The sequence below is a fragment of the Empidonax traillii genome, unplaced genomic scaffold (assembly GCF_003031625.1).
Source record: "Empidonax traillii isolate 1590-97213 ecotype Southwest subspecies unplaced genomic scaffold, ASM303162v1 scaffold245:size1430315, whole genome shotgun sequence".
Classification (NCBI taxonomy): domain Eukaryota; kingdom Metazoa; phylum Chordata; class Aves; order Passeriformes; family Tyrannidae; genus Empidonax; species Empidonax traillii.
Window position 1 is genome coordinate 524,672 of NW_020955438.1, and position 19,791 is coordinate 544,462.

The 19,791-nt window shown below is 44.6% G+C and overlaps 1 protein-coding gene across 1 annotated transcript in view; it reads right to left on the reverse strand.

Moving 5' to 3' along the window:
- MOB2 (MOB kinase activator 2) overlaps nucleotides 1–10,947 on the reverse strand; it is a 113,190-nt gene extending 102,243 nt beyond the window's left edge. Inside the window, exon 1 of the mRNA XM_027888719.1 lies at nucleotides 10,827–10,947. Within this exon, the coding sequence (XP_027744520.1) occupies nucleotides 10,827–10,843 (17 nt within the window). The 5' untranslated portion in view covers nucleotides 10,844–10,947. The remainder of the gene's footprint in view (nucleotides 1–10,826) is intronic.
- Nucleotides 10,948–19,791: the final 8,844 nt, after the last annotated feature.

A 19,791-nucleotide genomic window follows, 5' to 3' on the forward strand; every position in this document is an offset into this window, starting at 1 on the left:
GTTTCAAAGGTTACAGCAGAGGATACAGCTTTGCACAGAGCTGCATGTTTCAGCCCAACTGTATTTCACTTTCCATCACACTATCAAATCAAGGCCTCCAGAAAGCAAAGGTTCTTTCCCACTCAGGTTCTGTGTAGTCAACAAAGGGTGCACTGATCTGGTAGTTACATCATCCAGAAGACATCAGTGTTTCTCTGTGTTAGCCCTTGAGATTGGTCAGCACTGTTTGTTGGTCCAACTTGTGATACCATCAAATTGCATACACTGATTTTTGGCATAACCTTTGTTTGTAAAGTCACAGACCCAAACCAATCCCACGTACCCCTTATTATAAAAGTGCGCTACATCTGCAAGCAGAAAAAAATATTACATACAAAGCACGGGACAAGGACCATCAGCGAAGGGATTAGAGGGCAGCAATAATGTTTGCAGCCACAGGCAGCTGAGAAGTCCCCACAGACATCAACACAGTGCACTGTGATGCCTGGGTAGCACACTGCAGGCCTCTGCTTGCTAAATGGGAATGTGTGACGCACCAGGCCACAGACATTTATCTGGATGAACAATAAATTACTCCTTTAGGTCAGGCATATACTGGAATTCCCCCAGATCCAAGTTCTTCAGGCATTTGTTTTGACAGCTACAGCTCAATTACCAACAGTGATTGTACATAAGATACTATTGTGTGTGGTATTTTATAAAAATATCAAGGTCTTAGTAATAATGGAAAATAATTATAATTCCCTTACTAAACCCAGACAGGAAATGATGATGTATGTGCTAGCAAAGTTTTATATTGCATTTATACTGCAAAGTTTATACTGCATGTATAAACACCATCTTTATTCCTATATTTCCTTCCTCTTTGTTCAAATTCTGCTTATTCAAACAGCAAGGCCGTTCTTGACACTGGGGACCATCAGCCTGGTGATCTCCCTCATACACTCTCAGGTTTGTTTTCCAAAATTTTTTTTTCTTTTATTGTTTGTCGTATCAAGAGTGCTTTTACACAGAGGAGGTCAAATATAATTAAAGGAGTGAATTTGAATTGTATCTGTTAAAACACATTAAAACCTTCATGGAAGTTGACATTCAGAAGTTAAGTAACCTCCATGTTAGCTTAATTCGTGATGCCCACAAATATTTAACACCCTTTTATTTTATGTTTTTGGCTTGGCTCAGAAATACTGTGGAAAGACACACCTAAACAAGTAGAACCAATGTGTTGAAATTTATCTGTCTTTATTATAAAGTTACTTCTTTCTCAAGAAATTCTTGCCAACTTTATTCTATAACAAAAAAGAGCCCACGTTTCAGAAAGAGGTGTTTAAACATGGAAATTCAATAGATTTATTAGGAAAGAGTATTTCTTATTTTATTTAATTACAAAAATCATTACATTTGTTTCTACTGAAAAACCTCCCAAACCAACAACAAACCAGTCAAAAAACAACGCAAGAGATTTTATCCTGCAAGATAGTGGATTATACTGGATGTGTTTCATGAACTGCAGAAAATACTTCTTCATTAACAAGATGACTAATTTCCAGTATTCTCAACTAGTCAAACAGTGAAAATTACTAAGTTTTCACCTACCCAAAACTTGACTTAAACAGAAACATTGACTCTATTAACAATGAGAAAATGCAAGTCTGTGAACATGTAAATAATACCTTGCCCATTTGAAAAGTTATACCATATACAGCAACAGCTGCCTACATTTTAGTGGATGACTGGGCACATCCTGCCTGAAACAAACAAGGAAAACCACTTATAAACACTTAAAAAAAAAAAAAAAAAAAACCAAAAAAACAAACACCACCTTATTACAGAACAGTGTGAAAACAGAAAGCCCTCCCCCTTTAAAATGCAAACTAACCACATTGCCTATCAAAACTTGCAGCTAAATGCCTAAATTCTTGTGCACTACAACCTTTAATCTGCCATCTCCCCTTTCTTAGATGAGTTTTCATAGCACTTTACTCCACCTGCTCAAGCCTCAACAAGCTCAAGTGAGTCAGGCCAGTACCTTCATATTCATCAGGGTGGGGTAAGGGAGACAACCTCAGTACAGACACTCTGGGGTTATAAGAATGCAAATCACCAAAGTCAGCATTTTGAATAGCATCAGAGCTAAAACCTGTGCTACACCAAATCACATGGGAAAAGCCTATCATATGCCTAAAAAGAAACATTCATAAATACATCCAAAAACCTGAAATTTCATGTTAGCTTTCAAAAATTGCTCATCACCAATGGTACCACAATAATCAAGTGAAGGAGGGACACAAGAAGAACAACTGCTGTTAGATGCCCATCTAGAAACACTGAGAAAATAGCACTCCTTAATGTCCAACAAGTCAGGCAGCAGAGGGGTATCCAACAGACAGACAGACCCTCTGCCTTACAAGATTAAGGCCGGAATTGAACAAAGAAACAGCTACAGTCATTAGGTTGAAGCATCTCCTTCCCTATTTCTTCTGTTCACCTCTTACCAGTCAGACTTCTCCCAACCCTCCAAAGTCATCTAATTCAAAAAAAATGGCACCATCTGGCTAGAACAAAAAGGAGACGCAGACAAAACCAGAATTGCAGGTTAGCACAGACACCCCAATCAGAAATTATAAGTGAAACAAAAAGGCTGGCTCATGGAACAAAATAAGACAACTTTGAAAGACACTAGGGATATCTGAGGATCTGGATACGCTGACCAGAACCAGCAAATGCTCCCATTTCTAATCTCTTTCCTTTCCTAGAAGGGCTTCAGGAAACCTTAAATAGCAAGACTATTGCCCAAATATGGGGTTTTTTTTGAACATAGGCTGGTCAGCTCCTGAAAAAAAGATATCAGTCCCCTGTTAAACCAGCAGGTAAGATTTATCCAGCTGACATGGAGCTGTAGTACTTAACATGGCTTTGTTCAAGACTGTCTGTTAACATAAACAGGAGATACAAGGATGCCCAGGAGCTTTTCCTTTCTTTCCCAAGTATATCTGTTGGTCTAATAGAACTTATTAGCCCTCACTACAAACTTGGCTCCTCTTATATCTGATGGAAAACAGTCACACGCTGACACTTTATTAGACATGACAACCACAAAGGTTACAGAAAGGAGTCCCAGCAACACCTGGATATCATCAGAGAGAAGACTGACTAAAAAAGCTATTTACCATTTATTACACCTGACACAAACTTGAAACTACAGAGTTAATTCTGCAACCTGAGCCCATCCACAAAGTAGACACCTCCTCATAAAAAAACATCTCTATCCAGTTTTGCATAACCTGTTCAGAAGAAACAAAGTCTCTCCTGAACAACTCCTTGCTGGTTTATGAAGAACCATGCAAAAGAACAAGTCCTCTAAATTAAGAAATTCTAGACTGAAGTTTGCAAAATAAAGCAGTTAAAAAAAAAAAATATCAGGCTCAAGTCTACACAACCTATTTCAAACAAACTCTGTGCGTAATGTATAAATACTAGGAGAGTCCTCAGGTAAAAGTCCCAAGTATTTACACACTTCAGTGTAGAAAAGGGACAGCAGTGATCCAGTCATTGAACATTGACTGTAAAAATATTCAAGGAACACCTTGGTAACCTGAGGAGTGAAGAAAAGAAGTGGAAAAAAATTACAAAAGCATGCAGATATATTCTGAAGAGCTCAAGTTACCAGGCCCGGATCATTTAAAGGTAGTTTTCTGCATGCTTAGATTCCAGCTTAATGGTTTTACTCTTTCAATGCTCAGAGTAAGAAGGAATTTATTTGATCTATGACAGTCATTCTGTTCTTGATTCCAGTTTGATTTCTGATGTTTTTCAGAAAATTTTATCTATACTCTGGTTATGGTTTTCTGGCTTGTTTTTTGTATGCGTGTATGCACATGTTCAGTGCTCTTTTTCCACAATCAGGAACAGAGGTTGGTGGATTGTGTGAAACACACCCTGACCAGTTTTTCTTGGCTGGTAGAATAAAAGGAAATTAACTTTTAAGAAAATTGCCTTTTTTTTTTCCTTCTCCAAATGCTAAAATTCTAGAACTGCTCTTCAGCTATTTAGTTAAACTCATCATTTTATCTAAAAAATTAAGTTATTTGAAATTATTGCCCACTGTCTCAGGAGCAAGGAAGCTCCTACAGTGCAATGTTAGAAGTGTCAGAACAAAGCCATAAAGCAACAGTTCTTCTTTAAGTAGTCTCACTGATGTAACAATCTCCAGTACTATTATAAACACCACAGTTCAAAAATTACTTTAAATAATCATATTTATTCATTTCATGTCCACTGAAGGACCCAGTTTAATTTTGGTAATTGCAGCACAAGATGAGTGGAAAGCCTGCTAGGAACAACTTTTAATAAACTGAATCTATCAAGCAAATTTCACCTTATCACCAACTGCAAAAGGCTAAACACAGCTTAAAAATAATGGACAAGATTACTTCAGTAGTATTCCTCTAGCAGAAACCCACATTAGAGTTGTTTAACAGGTCAGCAGTGAATATCAGTGAATAGCAGAATATGCAGATCTGACAACACTGAGTTCAAACTTGAACATGCAGCTATCTAAAAACTGCAGTCAGTCTCATATTAATTTTACTCTTTCAAGTATGCTTTCTCTGGGCCCAAATCCAGCAGATGTAACAGATGGAAACTGCCAGTGAAATATGGTAAAGCTATGTAGGCCATCACGCATGAACCAGGCTTCCCGAAAGCTCTCTTGAATCAGACTGCTGGATTCAGCCAGGCACCCAAAATACCACCAACCTTCACGTTCACGCCATGACAGAGCCAGCACTTTTCTCAGGTAGATGAAACATAATTTACAGCAAATTATAAAGTCTGAGCCATTCATAAATATCCAGCTCATGATGAGTATATTTGTAGTTCAGCCATAAACTGAATGTAACACAGTGGGACAGCAACTGTGGCAAGGCTCTGATGCCACTGCCTGCCCTAGGACACCAGCCTAGTCATGGCATCTCCTACTTTCACACATTCTGCAACTCTTCCCAGCGTTCACGCAGAAGGATACATCGTCAGAAGATAGATCACTAATTATTTGCAGAGTAATTAGCACTAATAATCACATTACTACATGATTAGATTCAATTGATTTTAGTCCTTGCTGCCACCAAAATGAGCATTCCCTAAGCTTTATGTTCTCACCAACACCACAGTGCTATTAACGTTATTCATGTAGCTACACAAACAGGTTGCAGGAACTCATTTAGCTGAAAATCACCGTGAGGAGAGGAAACATGCCAGAAGAAAAAAAAAAAGATTTGTTTTCATTCAGATGAGCATCTTAACCTACCAGCCTTCTGAATCCTGATGCTACTGCAAAGGAGCAGAGGGTAACATGCAGAGACATGCAAGGAAGGAGTATTGCTACACTTACAGAATGTTCAACTCCCTTTTCTAAAAGCAAAGTAATAGTTCATTTTATTTTGGGGACCTTAAGATTAATCTACTCTTCTTGTCTCTCAGTAAAATTCTTGTTGGAAAAAGAACACTATTAATAAGAACAAACCAGTATTCACAAACACTGTACTCACCACGGGAAAGGAACTGACTGATACAAATTCTGTGGCTTGCTAAAGTAACACAGGTTTCAAAATGCAGAATTTATTTGGCATTTTTTCCAAGAAATCAATAATTAACTATACCAGGATACTTCAGGGAGCAAGGCTCTGCCGTTATTTTTTATTTGTTTTGCATTAAAGCAGAAGAGCCTTAGCAGTGACCATCCCAGTAATGCAACAGAGCACTTTCTAAGCCAGGAAAACATAAGGCAACAATGCAACCGAAAAATTTAAATTGCTTCCATACAGTCTTATACAGCAGACTCCTTTTCTACAACTCTAATAGCCCTTGAAACACACATTTCAAACTAGCATCACCTTTCCACTACTATACTAATGAATATTACAAGTTAATATTTAATGGAGATATTCTTTTGCGTGCAGACAATGTTATACTAGTTGGTTTCACAGTTAACTTCTGTTTCAGCAGAGGTACTGCTCATGTGTGCTAAGGGTATGAGGTAATACTGAAGTCTCATCAGAACAGAGTGCAAGTGGCTCACAGACAGACCTAGATTTATCTGGGGAGGGTAACCTGGGACCCCACAGGTAATGTTACACCTATAAATAGAAGAAAATAAGGAACATGTGAATATTTCCTGCCCAATGGGACTGTACATGTCTGGTTTACCAGTTCCAAGTTATTTTCAGCTCCCTCAAAGCAGGGAAAAATGGCATGTGAAGCCAAGAATCTGCAGGGAATGTAACGTAAGGGAAACACCTGTTGTGAGGTCAGTTAAAAAACAGAATAAATATACCCACTGTGCAAGCTGAGAAAGGTGAGAGGTTGCAGCACTTTCTAGAGAGAAGACTGCCTTATAAAGGCAGGAGACTTTCTTCACTGGAGATAACTAAAGAGAAGAAAGGGGAAAGCATTCCGCATGGTTACAGCAGCTGAAGAACTTCCAGTGTTACTCCTTTTTTCCTTTTAACAGAAATATTTGCTTTTCAACAGTAGCCAGAATAAAAATCATTAGCTAGTTTTTCTATAAGGTCTGCTAGGCAAAGACAGGTTCAAATGTATTATGCACCAGCCAAGCTGACAGATAAGTATGCTGCATGATTGCTCACTGTTCCCATTACAAGGTGCACTCCTTAAAATTAATGGACTTGATGATCTCTATAGGTCCCTTCCAACTTGACACATTCCATGATAATGCACCCCATTCAAAAGCAACAAAAGTTTAGTCTAACAGGTGACAGTATAATGGATTTTTACTGACTCAGAACTAGAACACTGGTGTGCTTTTTCCACATCTAGTCCTTAGCTGCTCTAGCTCAAGGTTAGGACTTCCCTTCATAACAGTATTACTCATATTTCACCATACCCTATCTTGAACTGGACAGTGTCTTCAGGTCTTATGAGGAAATTCCTTAAAGATCCTCCCATAAATGCAGAATGGAAGACAACAAAACAGCAGTATGTGTTACTTTTCTTCTAGCATTCAAAATTACTGCAGGGATAATGTAGTAAAATCCTGTATCCAAATTAAGTGAAAAAACTGCCGGCTGTAATTGAACTCCCTGAAGGGTACAGAAGGGCCTGAGAAAGGAGTGGACACTGCAGCTAAGAAGCAGGGGGTTTTTTTATTTGTGAGAAAGCTTCCGTTTCCGTAAGCTAATGGCATTCCTTCTCACCTCGCACTTGAACACCTCCGAGCACAAGAAAAACTATTTACCCTCAAGAAATTAAATGTTACCTTTAAACTCTTCAATAAGGATTATTTTTCTGTCAAATGTATATCAGTATCCTCTCTGCATTAGAGGTCTGTGTTATTCCAGGAACAGTGTAAGCATCTCAGTTTCAATAAGCATAATCTATTAACCTACTAAACTACAACGTTTATAGTACAGATGTAGCCCAAATTATCATTGCATTTAACAGGTAGTTGTTGGTAAAATACTTTGTTTCTCTCTTCCCTTTTTACATAACAGTTCACAAAAAATACTACAGTACTCAATCCTTCTCTATTATGAAAAAAGGCATTACAGCATCAGACATCACCGTTGAAGACTAAAAATAACTGACACCATGTCAGGTTTACTAGCACCATTAATATTTTACTCCTTTTCAACTATGTATTTTAAAACAAGTTAAAAAGGCAAGTTTCATAACTTAAGGAACAATGCCTGCCTTTGTTACTGCTTTGAACTTCAAGAGCAGATCAATGCTATTTGTAACACAAAAGTTTGGAATCGCTTCCAAAGAGGGAAATATAGATCTCTGGGAGATGTTGGTGAGCAAAGCAATTAAGCAACTCTGATCTCTAGTCAAAATTGCACTGAAAATGTAACCTATGCAAAACAAAAAAGCTCAAAATGGTCTTTTCTTTTTTTTTAATGGAGAGAATGTACTGAAGAAATCATAGTCTTTCACCAGTATCAGTATTAATGCCGCATTCAGTGGAAGGGTAAAAGATACTAATCAACCACAGAAAAGACATTGGCTTTACTTCCGTGCAAAGTAAGCACTGTAACAGGCCAGTAGCTCATTCTTTTCAGCTTTCTTCCTTCGGACTTGACTGGATTTTGAAGCACTTGACTGAACAGGAGGCAGCACCCAGAGAAATTCTGCTGTGTGACCACATAAGCCTGTAGCTGTTGTTAATCCGTAATAAATTCACTATTGTTTGTAAGATTCAGCTTCCGGTTTTTTTTGTATATTAAGCTCTCCGAGGCGATCAGAGACACTTGGGCTGCTGCCCTAAGTGGTATGCTTAGAACTTACCCTTCCCCCCGCCTTTCCAAGAGGCCACAAGCGGAGGGGAAGACCAGTGAGGAATAAAGCAGACCTCGCTCTAAGCCGTCTGTCAGATAAGTGCAACACGAGCTCGAAGGGTGGAGATCTAGAACAGAAGCAACTGTTACTGCTGCCTAATATAACACACTTGCACTTGAAGGATAATTTCTCAGTAATACAAAGTTAAAACACGGAGTCTCACACCAAAGGTAAAGGCAGCACAACGGATAATGTGAGACACACAAGACGGGTACGGAAAGTGCATGAAGAGCTGAAACTGCAGACCAGCACGTTACCAAAGCACTTAAGGAATAAGAAGGATCACAGTGGTTTTATTAGTGGTGACACTTACTCGGGAAAGAGCAACACCACTAAGAAACAGACCAACACAATTTGCCTGCCAGAGGCATTGACAGAAACCGGTGTGTTACGGGGAGAGAGACCTGTTCTCTGTTTTCTGCAGGTTTTCCTTCAGCCCTGCCCTTCTCACACCAGAGACCCAAACAGCTGAAGTTTCCACTGCAAGAAAGGCTGAGCGAGTGACATTCCCCAAACTTCTGCCTGGGCAGACAAATGTCCTCAGTTTCTTTCTCAAACAGCAAGAAGGATGTTTCCATGTACATCCCTAGCTGCTAACAGCAGCCCAAATTTGGACAGAATAAGAAAGGGTCCCTCGGGCCTTCTAGCCTTTCCCCCTTCAAAATATCAACGCTCACTCTTCCTGCCATAATCACACAAACACACACACAAACACGGGTCCCTGTAGAACTCCCAAGGTTTTAAAGGAGAAAACATTAAGAGCATCGGTGGGACAATACTGGGTTTGGTCAGGCGAGAAACATATCAGGAAATAGCTGAGAATAAGCGAGTAATGCACAAATGACTCAGGATCTATTGCCATTACAATGGGGAAAACAGGCAAGTCTTTTTCCACATATGGAGGGACCCACCCACCCCGGGAAAAAAGAGCAGAACAAATGCCAATTTTTTTAATAGGAACTCCAAGAAGCTCAAAATACTTTTCACGAGAAAACCATCATAACATACTGAGAGTTTGGCTAAAGTAAACCTTGATTCTTCTCTGCTTTACAACATAATTTATGCAAAGTAAGTACAGCTCTTGTAGTGAGGCGCTTTGATTCTTGCTTAAGTCCTGTGTTTGATGTCTTTTTGTAATTACAGTGACACTTTTAGACACTCCAGCGTTTACTTTTACAAAGTCACCATAAGTGATTACCTGTACTTTAAGGCTGTTACGACACAAATCAAAACAAGCTCATCATTTCTGTTTTCACTGAGACCATCTAATAACAGAGCACAGCCCTCTGACTTACAAGACACAAGGCTTTGCAGTACATGGCACGTAGACCCCTTCACATGCCACAAATACTGCACTTCCTCTGCTCAGCCTGCTGGAGGAAAACCCAGCCATCAGTAATCTACCCCTCAGATACTCAGCATTCCCTTCATCAGAGTGAGCGAGGGGTCAGACCCACAGGAAAACGTAACTGGGATTGACAACTGGCTCAAGAGTCAGACACATTCAGCGTGAAGGTAAGTAACAAGTGCTGCACTTCCACCACCAAACAGACCAGCTGCAGACAAAGGGCAACACACACACACACACACCAGTGATCTTTCTAAATACACCACATCCAGCAACTGCAACAAAATAGTTCACATTGTATTCCAGGCACGTCAGCGTTAGAAAAGGAGGTAACCTAGATGGCAAAGATCACATTCAGGAGCCAGACCAAACTGCTGTAAAGAGGAAACTAAGGGCAGCAAGTTATCACTGCAACATTGGTTTTGCTGAAGCATAAACCTACTGCTCATGCGATTTTGAAACATTGTTATTCACAGTTCACCTGAGTGCAGGTCGCCAGCACAATTCATGCAAGAAGTAACCGAGAATATCTTGCTTGGGATACTGGTAGCATATCAGGTCACTCCCATCAACTGCACCTCCCTCTCCTGCACTGTGGTTTCCAGACCTGAAACCAGCAGCAAAGAGCTTTCTACCTTCTGTCTGTGTGTAATTAGCACTATTAATCCCAGGCTATCTGAGCCCCCTGGCGTGGCTCTGATTTGGCGTTAATCTCTGCCGAGGTCTCCTCTTCCTCCCCACAGAAAGCCATTTAAACCTTGGCACGCCGCTTGGTTTAAAGTGATGTTCTGTCGCAGAGGGATTAGCCCCACACAGCGCGGGTGGGGAGCACAGCGAGCTGACACACCTGGTCCGCCCATGCCCGCAGAAAAAGGAACGAAAAGTTACTTTTCCGGAGAGCCACGGCTCGGGACGAGGCGAGGGCTTCCGCGCAGCCCTTCCTGCCCCCGGGCGCAGGCGGCTGCACCCGGAGACGCCCGGCTCCGAGCTCCGGCCGCCCTGCCGGCCCCGCCGGCACCAACTCATTAGTCATTTGCGCCGCCCGCGGGGCTCGGGCCGCCCGGGAGCGGGGCCGCCACGGCGCGGAGAGCTCCGCAGGGAGCGGCGGGGGGGCCCCACTCACCCCATGAGCCAGTCCATGGCTGGGTCCCGCCGCGCCGGGGAGCTCCCGCGGCCGCCGACTCGCTGCTCACCGCCCGCTCATGTGGGCCGGGGCGGCCGCGGGCTCCTGCCGCGCTGGGTGTGCCCGCGGGTGCCCTCCCGGCCGGTCCGTCTGTCGGTCTGTCTGTCGGTCCCTCCCCGGGCGCGGGCGGGGCGGCCCCGGGTGCCCCCCCGGGCGGACACTCGCGCACCGCCGCGCACCGCCGGAAGTAAACACACCGAGCGCCGCAACCCGGACGCGGCCCCGTGAAGCCCCGCCCCCCCCGCGCGCGGGGCACGCCGGGAGTTGTAGTCCGGGCGCGGCCGGGGCGCTGAGCAGACCCAGGGCAGCGGGACCTTCCCCGGGCCGGGACCCCCGGTGCCACTCGTCCCCCCGGTGCCACTCGTCCCCCCGGCGTCACTCGTCCCCCTCCGCGGGGGGTTCGCTGTCCGCGCCTCAGGGACTCAGTTCTCCCTGAGGGCAGCGCTCGCGAGGTCGCACCCCAAGGCAGAAGGTGTTAATTGGAGAAGCCTGCCTGGGGCTCCCACAGGGCCGTCCTGCACGGAGACTTCTGTCCTTTCGTGCCTTCGGCATCCCGAGGTTGTCCCGGAGCCCTGGGAGTGAGACACGGGCTCCCTCAGCAGCCTTGTCCCTTCTGCTGCAGAACCACAGAAACGATTAAGGTGGAAAATACTTCTGAGATCATCGAGTCCAACCTGTGACCAAACACCACCCTGTCAACCAGACCACGGCACTCAGTGCCACGTCCAGTCTTTCCTTAAGGACCTCCTGGGACAGTGACTCCACCACCTCCCTAGGCAGTCCATTCCAATGTCTAATCACTCTTTCTGTGAAGAAATTCCTCCTAATGTCCAACCTAAACCTCCCCTGGCATAGCTTGAGACTATGTCCTCTATGTCCTTCTACCTGTCAAAGGTCGCACTTCTTGCTACAGAATCTCTTCTTTGACCCCAAATCCTTCCATTCTCTTTTCCTCTAGTTGCAAAAATGACCAGACAGCTACTAGAGGGACGATACTTATTCCCAGACAGCCCAACACTGCACCTCTTTGAGATTTAAACAACCACAGTTGTTTTAAAGGTAAATCCTATCCATACAGATCACTGAGGTGCAGCGTTTCCAGAGGCTCTGTGAGACCAATGTCCTCCTGACCGACTTCCCAGATCGGCAGCACTCGCTCGGGTGGGGATGTTTGCAGAGACACAGCCGGGCTGATTGCATGCTTTGGGCACAGTATTAATTATGTGTTATGGGAGAGTAATGGTCACTTCATTGGACCCCCTGCGGTCACCAGCTTTCTGAGGGAAGGACCTTCTTTCAGAGGCTGTTTGAGCCATCACCTTCCTTCCCTGCCCTGCTTTGTCTGCCCTGTGGTGCTTTGCATATGGGTGTCCCCGGGTGCCCTCATCCCACAGGCACCACCTGTAGCCACTCTTGTTCAGGGAGGGTGAGTCAGTCCATGCCACTACACTGACTCCAACGATAGTTCCAACAAAGCAGTGTTATCCTGGGGCTAGTACTGCACTGTGAGTTGGTATCAGGGTCTGATTTAACAAGAATGTGTCTTGGTTGTGGTTGTTTTGTATCTTCCTGTCTTAAGGAAAGGCCATAGAGTTATTTTGTATTAAAAACATATTGCACTGTAGTTTTTGGAACAGACCTTCCTCTGTAATCTGCTGGGGATCCGTTTGCACAACATGTAACTGCTTTATTTTGCTGTTCTCCTATAACTAAACTTCAGCCTGAAAATTATCTGGGTATATGGTAGTGTAATATAAGAAATGGAAGGCCATAACTTGAAAATGTATATTGTCTGTGTTCAAATGGAGCATTTATCTTTAATACCTGCATTCTATCTTTTAATGATTTATATTTATATATGTTTTAATTGTTCTTTGCATTTAGAAAATGTAATGGAGGAAAGTGGTCTTGCAGCAAAATCCCATATACTTTACTGAGTGGCTGGGACAAGGATACTTTGCAATGTTTAAAATAGCAGATCAAACCACCTGCAGAAAATAATTATCCTTTATGCAGACACTTGATCCAGTCATTGTCTGGAAACATTTGAGAACAGATGTCCCTTATCTGAATTATGTTTTCTTGTTGCCTGTTGTTAGGAGTATTTTTAGCAGGGTGTTTGAGGATGAGCTCTATCCAAATTTACTGTGGGATGCATTGTACCAGGAGTAGGGTGTTTAGTCATATGGCACGTGTTTTAAAGGAGAGACAACTTCTGATACAATGAGTTTGTCATGTCAGATTAGCTGTTTTCCTCCTGATTGTATCAAGGAAAATATACAGCTACTGGCACTAGGAGAATTACTGGTGCAAAAAAAACTCAGACAAGGAACATCTATTTCATTAATCTTTTGTATCACACTTTCCAATGGCACAAGGCATTTATCTATATCTCACCTAAGGTGATTATTTTTTATTTTTTTTCATTGATATTACACTTACTGTTTTTTCTTCTTCTCCCCTCAGCCACTGGAAATGGCAGAAGTCCCTCTGGCAGACCAAGCATTTCACATTCATCCTGGTTCAGTCAGGTCCCTCTGTGAGCAGCTCTGAAGGGCAAAGGATGTGCCAGTCCCAGAGCAATCTTCAGTAGCAGCTCCACTTCTGTTTCTAAACCCTCTATAAAGTGCATCACAGCAATCATTCATTTGACAAGAGGAAGCCTGGCAGGCTGTGGGGCTCCTTTGTGCTAAGCCCTATGCACACGCACAAAGAAAGGGTGCTCCTTGTTCAGGGCAACAGGCTTTTGAGGCCCTGTAGGACATGAATATAAGGTGCTTAACAAGAGACAGTCCTTGGAATACAGATGTGTTAAGGAGTGCAGAGGATCGAGGAGGTTTATAATGCCTGACATTGGAGGGTTTTGCATCAGCTCTTCCCTGGATTACTGTCCCACAACTTACTTGTGTCTAACAAGATTTAAAATGCAAGGCTATTGACAAACAGTCTAGGCAGAACGTGTACCCTGTGGGCTTGCAGGATCTGGACTGTAGGGCTTTTGGCCTGTGGTGCATTCAGTTGTTCCTCTCATCCTTGTTCTGCCACCTGTATCCCCTAGCCTGCCTGGCACAAGAGGAGCCATAAAAGTGCATGCCCTGTTCCTCCTGGCCTCCAGGCATAGGGTGGCTTTGTTCCCAGTGTTCCTTAACAGCATGAGAGCTCTTCAGAAACTGATGGGAGGCAGGAGGGGATCCATGCAGACCAGACCACAGGAGTTGGGACAGACAAACATTCTCACATGAGGATTTGGCAGCCATGTAAAGTTCTGCAGAGCTCAGTGTAAAAGCCAAGGTACAAGATAGCATGGACCTGAGCGCTGTCCTCATCTATGAGAGGGCTCTGTTATGTCCCATAACCCCTGAAGAAAGACACTGCAGTCCCAAAACTGGCTCAGCACTAGCTGAGGACTGCCTTGGAATTGCAGGTGTGAACGTTTACTTCCTTATTTTACTCCCACAGTTCTCAGGACTAGATTTGTGCAAAACAGGATGTCTGATAGCTGCACAGACATCTGCCATATATACCTGATTTTCATCTTGGCTTTAGTCGGCTCGCTTTGCCTGTCTCATGATAAAGCAGTGCCGCAGAGGGCGAGCGGCTATGAGGAAGTAATCAAGGCACCAGTCTCTCTGCAGCTCTGTCCCTTTACTGCTTCTGGTTTAATTGTCATTACCTCCTGCAGTGGCAGAAGTGCAATGCACAGGTGGGCAAACTCTGCATCGCATGGCCGAGCTCTAAGGAGTGGGAGTGAACTTTGCTCCCTTACTGGCTTTATGGCATCAGAAGCGCCTGTCCCTCTCTCACCACTGAATATTCGTATAGGGCCAGGCAGCCTCATATCTGATACCTTGACATCAGCTTTGCATGTTTCTTCTTCTCTCCTTGTGGTAGTGCCAAAGGAACGGAGGAAAGAAAGCATTGCTCAGGGCTGTATGAGTTTTCCATCTCTTGATTTGAGGCAGTGTCATTCCCATGGAACTCATCTTACCCTGTGCAGCTGAGAGGCCTCAGCAGGAAGAGATGTGAACCCCTTTGCTGAGCTGAGGCATTTCCAGTGGGTGGCAGAGAAGCAGAGCAGGTGATGGCTGCCCTGACACAGAGGGGGCGTGACATTTTTCAGCAAGCTGCAAATCTGCTGCTCTGATCTGGGTCTTGAGCAACAGGAAGAGATACACCCTATGCAGTGTAACTCCAGGAGATGTGGCAGACTGGTAAGCTTGGGATCAAAATGCTTCTATTTGTGAAGCTCTGAATGCAGCACTGGCTCTTTAAGTCAAAAACATCCACATACTCCTTCCCTGAGACAAAACGTCTTTGTCCCTGTGCATGAAACATATTACGGTTCAAATTCCTGCAGAGCCATTAGAAAAAGCAAAGTGCATGAGTCTGACAGCGTGGGCCTGCCTGCAACCATGAATGTGATTATTAATCATGCTGGATATTAATAACAGCATCTCTTCTTGGTTGGAACGTTTGATTTTTTTATAAATAAACACTGTGAGTGGTTATAAATATTGATTGCTGCCAGTAATAGTAAGATGTTTTAGATATAGTCTTCCAAAAAGACAATTAATCCTGCTGAGGACCAGACTGGAAAAAATAAATGGCATTTCTGGTCCTGAACTAGCTGGGAAATATGGCTTTTATTCAGATATCTGAGAGAAGGCTGAAGCTTCAGGGAGGAGGGCTGAAAAATCTATCCTTGGGGGTCCACATTTCCAGAGATGCTGACCAAAGTTCAGTCTCTCTCTCACAGTCACAGATGAACAGAAGTATTAGGCATCTCCTCTTTTAGACAAGTTGTGAGTGGTTGTTAAAGCACAAGACTGGTAGTGACTGGGATTTATTTTTTTCCCCACTAATTAGGTATTAGTGAGCAATGTCTGCCTTACTCCTCAGTTTCCACATCTGGAAAAAGAAAAAACCCACTTCCCTCTGTATTAAGTCCTGTGGGAAACGACGTGTAAATGCTGATTGCTTGGGAGTGCTAGCAATTACGTGGACTTCCCTGTTCCTCCAAGAGGGGCATACAAAAATTATGCTAAAGTGAATTGAACAGTAGCCAAGAGAGTCTCAGTTTCAGCTGGAAATTTTAGGAAACACAGATGGACACTCATGGGGTCAGTATGCCTGGGCTGACTTGCATGTGTCAGAGCTCTGTAAGGCGGATGAGTGTGGGTTTCCTTTTGCCCCAGTGCTGGCAACACCGTGTCATTGTGGGCAGGCTGTAACCAAACTGACACTCCCATGTCGCCTGACCAACACCAGCCAATTTGAAAGGCCCCTTGGAAAGGGGAAACAGGAGACACACACCAGCTCTATTGTAGTTGGTGCTGGTTTTCCTTACTGGTAAGCTCTTCCCTGAGTGTGTCTGAACCCACTGCCTGTATTAGAGTGGAGCAAAGGGCACAGGGTGAGAAGTAGGACGTAAGTTTAGAGAGGGATGTCCACTGTGTGGTTGGGTGGTAGGCTACCTATAAGCAAAAGATGTTGCATGTAGCTTGGAAGCCAGGGCTTATCCATGACCACTGGTTTTGCAGGAAAATGGAGAAAGTGCCGGAAATTGTTCACTTTATTTTCCTAATGCATCTCTCTCCCAGATGGCAAAACTCCCCCTAGGCCTCCACCTCTAAAAAACCCAGCAGGCTGCAAAGAGCCTGCAAGGCTGTTTTTTAGAGTCCTGGGTACTTTTAACCACTCCCTGGCATTATTTGCAAAGGCAAGGATCAACTGTCTGGCATGTCTTGTCCTATAGTACAACTACACACGTGAAGCAGTTGACCACATAACCTCCAAAGTGCCCTGAGAGCCTCTGTCACCTCTCCTGCAGAGCAAGGAGATGGGCACCCCATTGGCACATGCACAGGACACTTCTCATGGAGGGCAGAGTTTGCCCACATGGAAGAAGCAGCCCTAGATTTGTAAGTCGTGGGATAATGGTCAGACTCATGCCAGAATCACACCCAGGGGGTTGCTTTCTGGGTCCTGCGCACTGAGCTCGGAGCGACCTGTGAGCCCTCGACCTGCTCACATGAGGTGGGTGGGAGGAAGCTGTGGGCAGGACTCGCCCGGCTGCCACCCCGCTGAGGTGGGCATTGGGATGTGGGCTCAGCATCCCACAGGCACCGTCCAGCCCTGCGCGGGGTTGGTGCCTGCAGTACAAACGAGGCCTCCAATGGCTGCATTAAAGTGTTCCCAGCCCCCACCGATTACAAAGGGTGCCTGGCAGAACAGGAGTCTGTTTGTCTGCTGCGCTCTGCACAAACAGTTGCTGCTGTAAATACATCTCACATGAGCAATTAGCCCCGACAATAAAGAGGTCCCGTCTCTGCCGAGCCGTTGGGGGAACCTGCTCTTCACTGGGCACCGAAAGGGGTTCAAACAGCTAGCTCTCCCCTGACTTCCTTGGGAGACCACAAGTCTGGGTCAGCAAAGCATCCCCTCCTTTCTGCTCCAGCCCTCTTGGCTGGCTCTCGGTGCTTTGGCGCGACATGTATGATGTGACAGCTCTGAAAACAGCCCCCGGGTGATAACTGAGCACCCTCAGCGTGGGGCTGCTCAGGGAGGGGGCACACATGGCTCTTCAGCTCCTGTGACACCCTGGGGGCAGGGAGAAGTTATTTTAAGGGTGCAGGAAATATTATGCTGTGAAATTGAAGCTGGCTCTTACTGTGCTTGGAAACCACCCAGCCCAGTTCAGCAGCCATTCTTATCACTGACTAAATGCACTTGTAATTATTTCTCCTCTCCCTCCTTCCTCACGTTGCTAGCATTTTTCTCCTCTTTCATCTTGCACAATTAAATCTGAAAACCAACCCAGGAAAAGTACTAATCAGTCATTATTTATGCATATTTGCAATGCCAGGTAGAGGCCTCAGCTGGACAGCAGGGCTGTCCGTGCCAGGCTCTGGTCAGAGCAAAAATCCACAAAGAGAATTATTAGAACCAAAGCCCTGGAAGTCCTGGCCCCACATCTGGAGGGGAGATGTCAAATACGATGAGCATATTGCAGGCAATGTGTCTTGATGCACAAACCTGTTCTCCTTACAGTGCACTCCGTGCTAAAAGAAAAAAGGTGGATGGGGAAGAGGCAGGGAGAGGTGAAAGTGAGATGTTCACTCCCAAGCACTGGGCAGCCTGCTGCCTGAAGTCTAACTGTCCGAGAAGGGCACATCCTGTGTTCCACATCACTGCTCTGGAAGGAAAGGGAGCATTTGCTAACGTTGCTGCTCTCTTTCATTTCTGGCCCTGCTGCATGAATACAGTTCTTCTCCAAATCTTTCCAACAGTGAACTCTTTTGGGGTGCAGAAATTGAAGCTGAAGTGCTCCTATACTGCTGTCATTGTTCCCACACTGGACACTTGTAGTCCAGCTCCAAGAAGACAGCCAGTCTTGATAGACTTGTGCAAAAAAAAACCCCAGAAGAAACAGAGACACAGATGCTTGTTACTGTATTTGGGAACAGATGAATATATAGTATATCAGTATTTGTATATCAGTATTTGTAACTGAGCAATAAGGCACTATTCACTGCCTGTGAGGTGAAGCAAGAAGCCAGTGTGATCCCAGGTGCCAGCCTGCTGTCCTCCACATCCTAAGAAGACTCAATGGCACCATCTGATGGTTGAGGAGAAATATTCATATTCACGAATATTCATTCATTCAAAGCTATTCCCAATCACTAACGAGGTTTCTAGGTGCAGATGGATTAGTGGTCTCTCAAGGAGGCTTCGGGAGGGATTCAGGAGTGTTGAGAGGTGAGATGGTTTGGCCTGTATGGGGAGAAAGGTATCCTCTTCCTCACTTGGCTCCTTCAGTGTTAGCACAGGAGAAGCAGCAGCACTTCCAGAGCAGGTACGTGGAAAATGAGTGTGACAGCCAGCCAATTTGCAGGGCACAATCACAAAAATGTAGTTCACTGCTGAGGCTCCCCAAAACCAGCTCAGAGCAAAGTGCACTGTGCCAGAATTGGTGGGCTGGTAGAAACAAAATAAAACCCCTGCCAAAGCAGCCCGGATAAGGCAAGGCTGAGCTTTTGCTGGAGTGGCAGGGGAGGATTTGGGGTGCATAGATGGCCATGTAAAGCTCTGTTGGTGCAGGTGGTTCAGACCAATGGGAATTTGTTCGGTAAGTGCATTCTATTGATTTTTCTATGTATAGGAAGTGTTGATTTCTCCAGCAGAGGCTGTAAACGAAGGTCGGGTTTATTCCATGTCTACTTTGCAGTGTTAGCAATGGAAGGTGACCTGTTCTCTTTCTCCTCTGACTCTGACAACTGCAAGGGCAGTAAGTGCAAGGAGTCAGCTAAATTTTGGCCCCCTCACACAGTAACCTGCTACTATGTGAAATCCAGGAGGATAGAGTGATGGGTAGGAAACCTTCGCCCAGGGCAATTTCCTCAGATTTGCTGCGATACAATGGTGCCATGAATGAGTCATCACTTAAAACAGATACCACCGTTTGTTACCTCAGGACCATGATTTGTGCTCATGGAGCCAACTGAAACAACTCTTTGGAATTGTTTTGTGAGAGTATGGAAGTACTGAGATCAAGGATCAGGCCTGTACTCCAAGTTGTGCATCCTATCTGCAAAACTGGGGCTGCACGAGCAGTTTTAAAGGAAGAGATGAGAACCTCTGTGCTGGGCACAGGCTCCAAGGCTCTGTTGTCCATAAAACACACCCAAAAATGAGGGACTTCTCTCTACTTTTCCTAATCCAGCTCCAGGGAAAACCACAGCCACTACCAAATCCCGCCCAGCTCTGTGGTGGGGGCTTTAGCAAGGTGTGAGTTTTCCTCCATCTGCAAATGGTCACTCCTTCCTGCACACTGCCAGCCCCAGCTTGCCTGGTCAGGGCACTGGGTGATTGTTGGTCTGCCGGTTTTTTAATCTGGCTGTTGTCA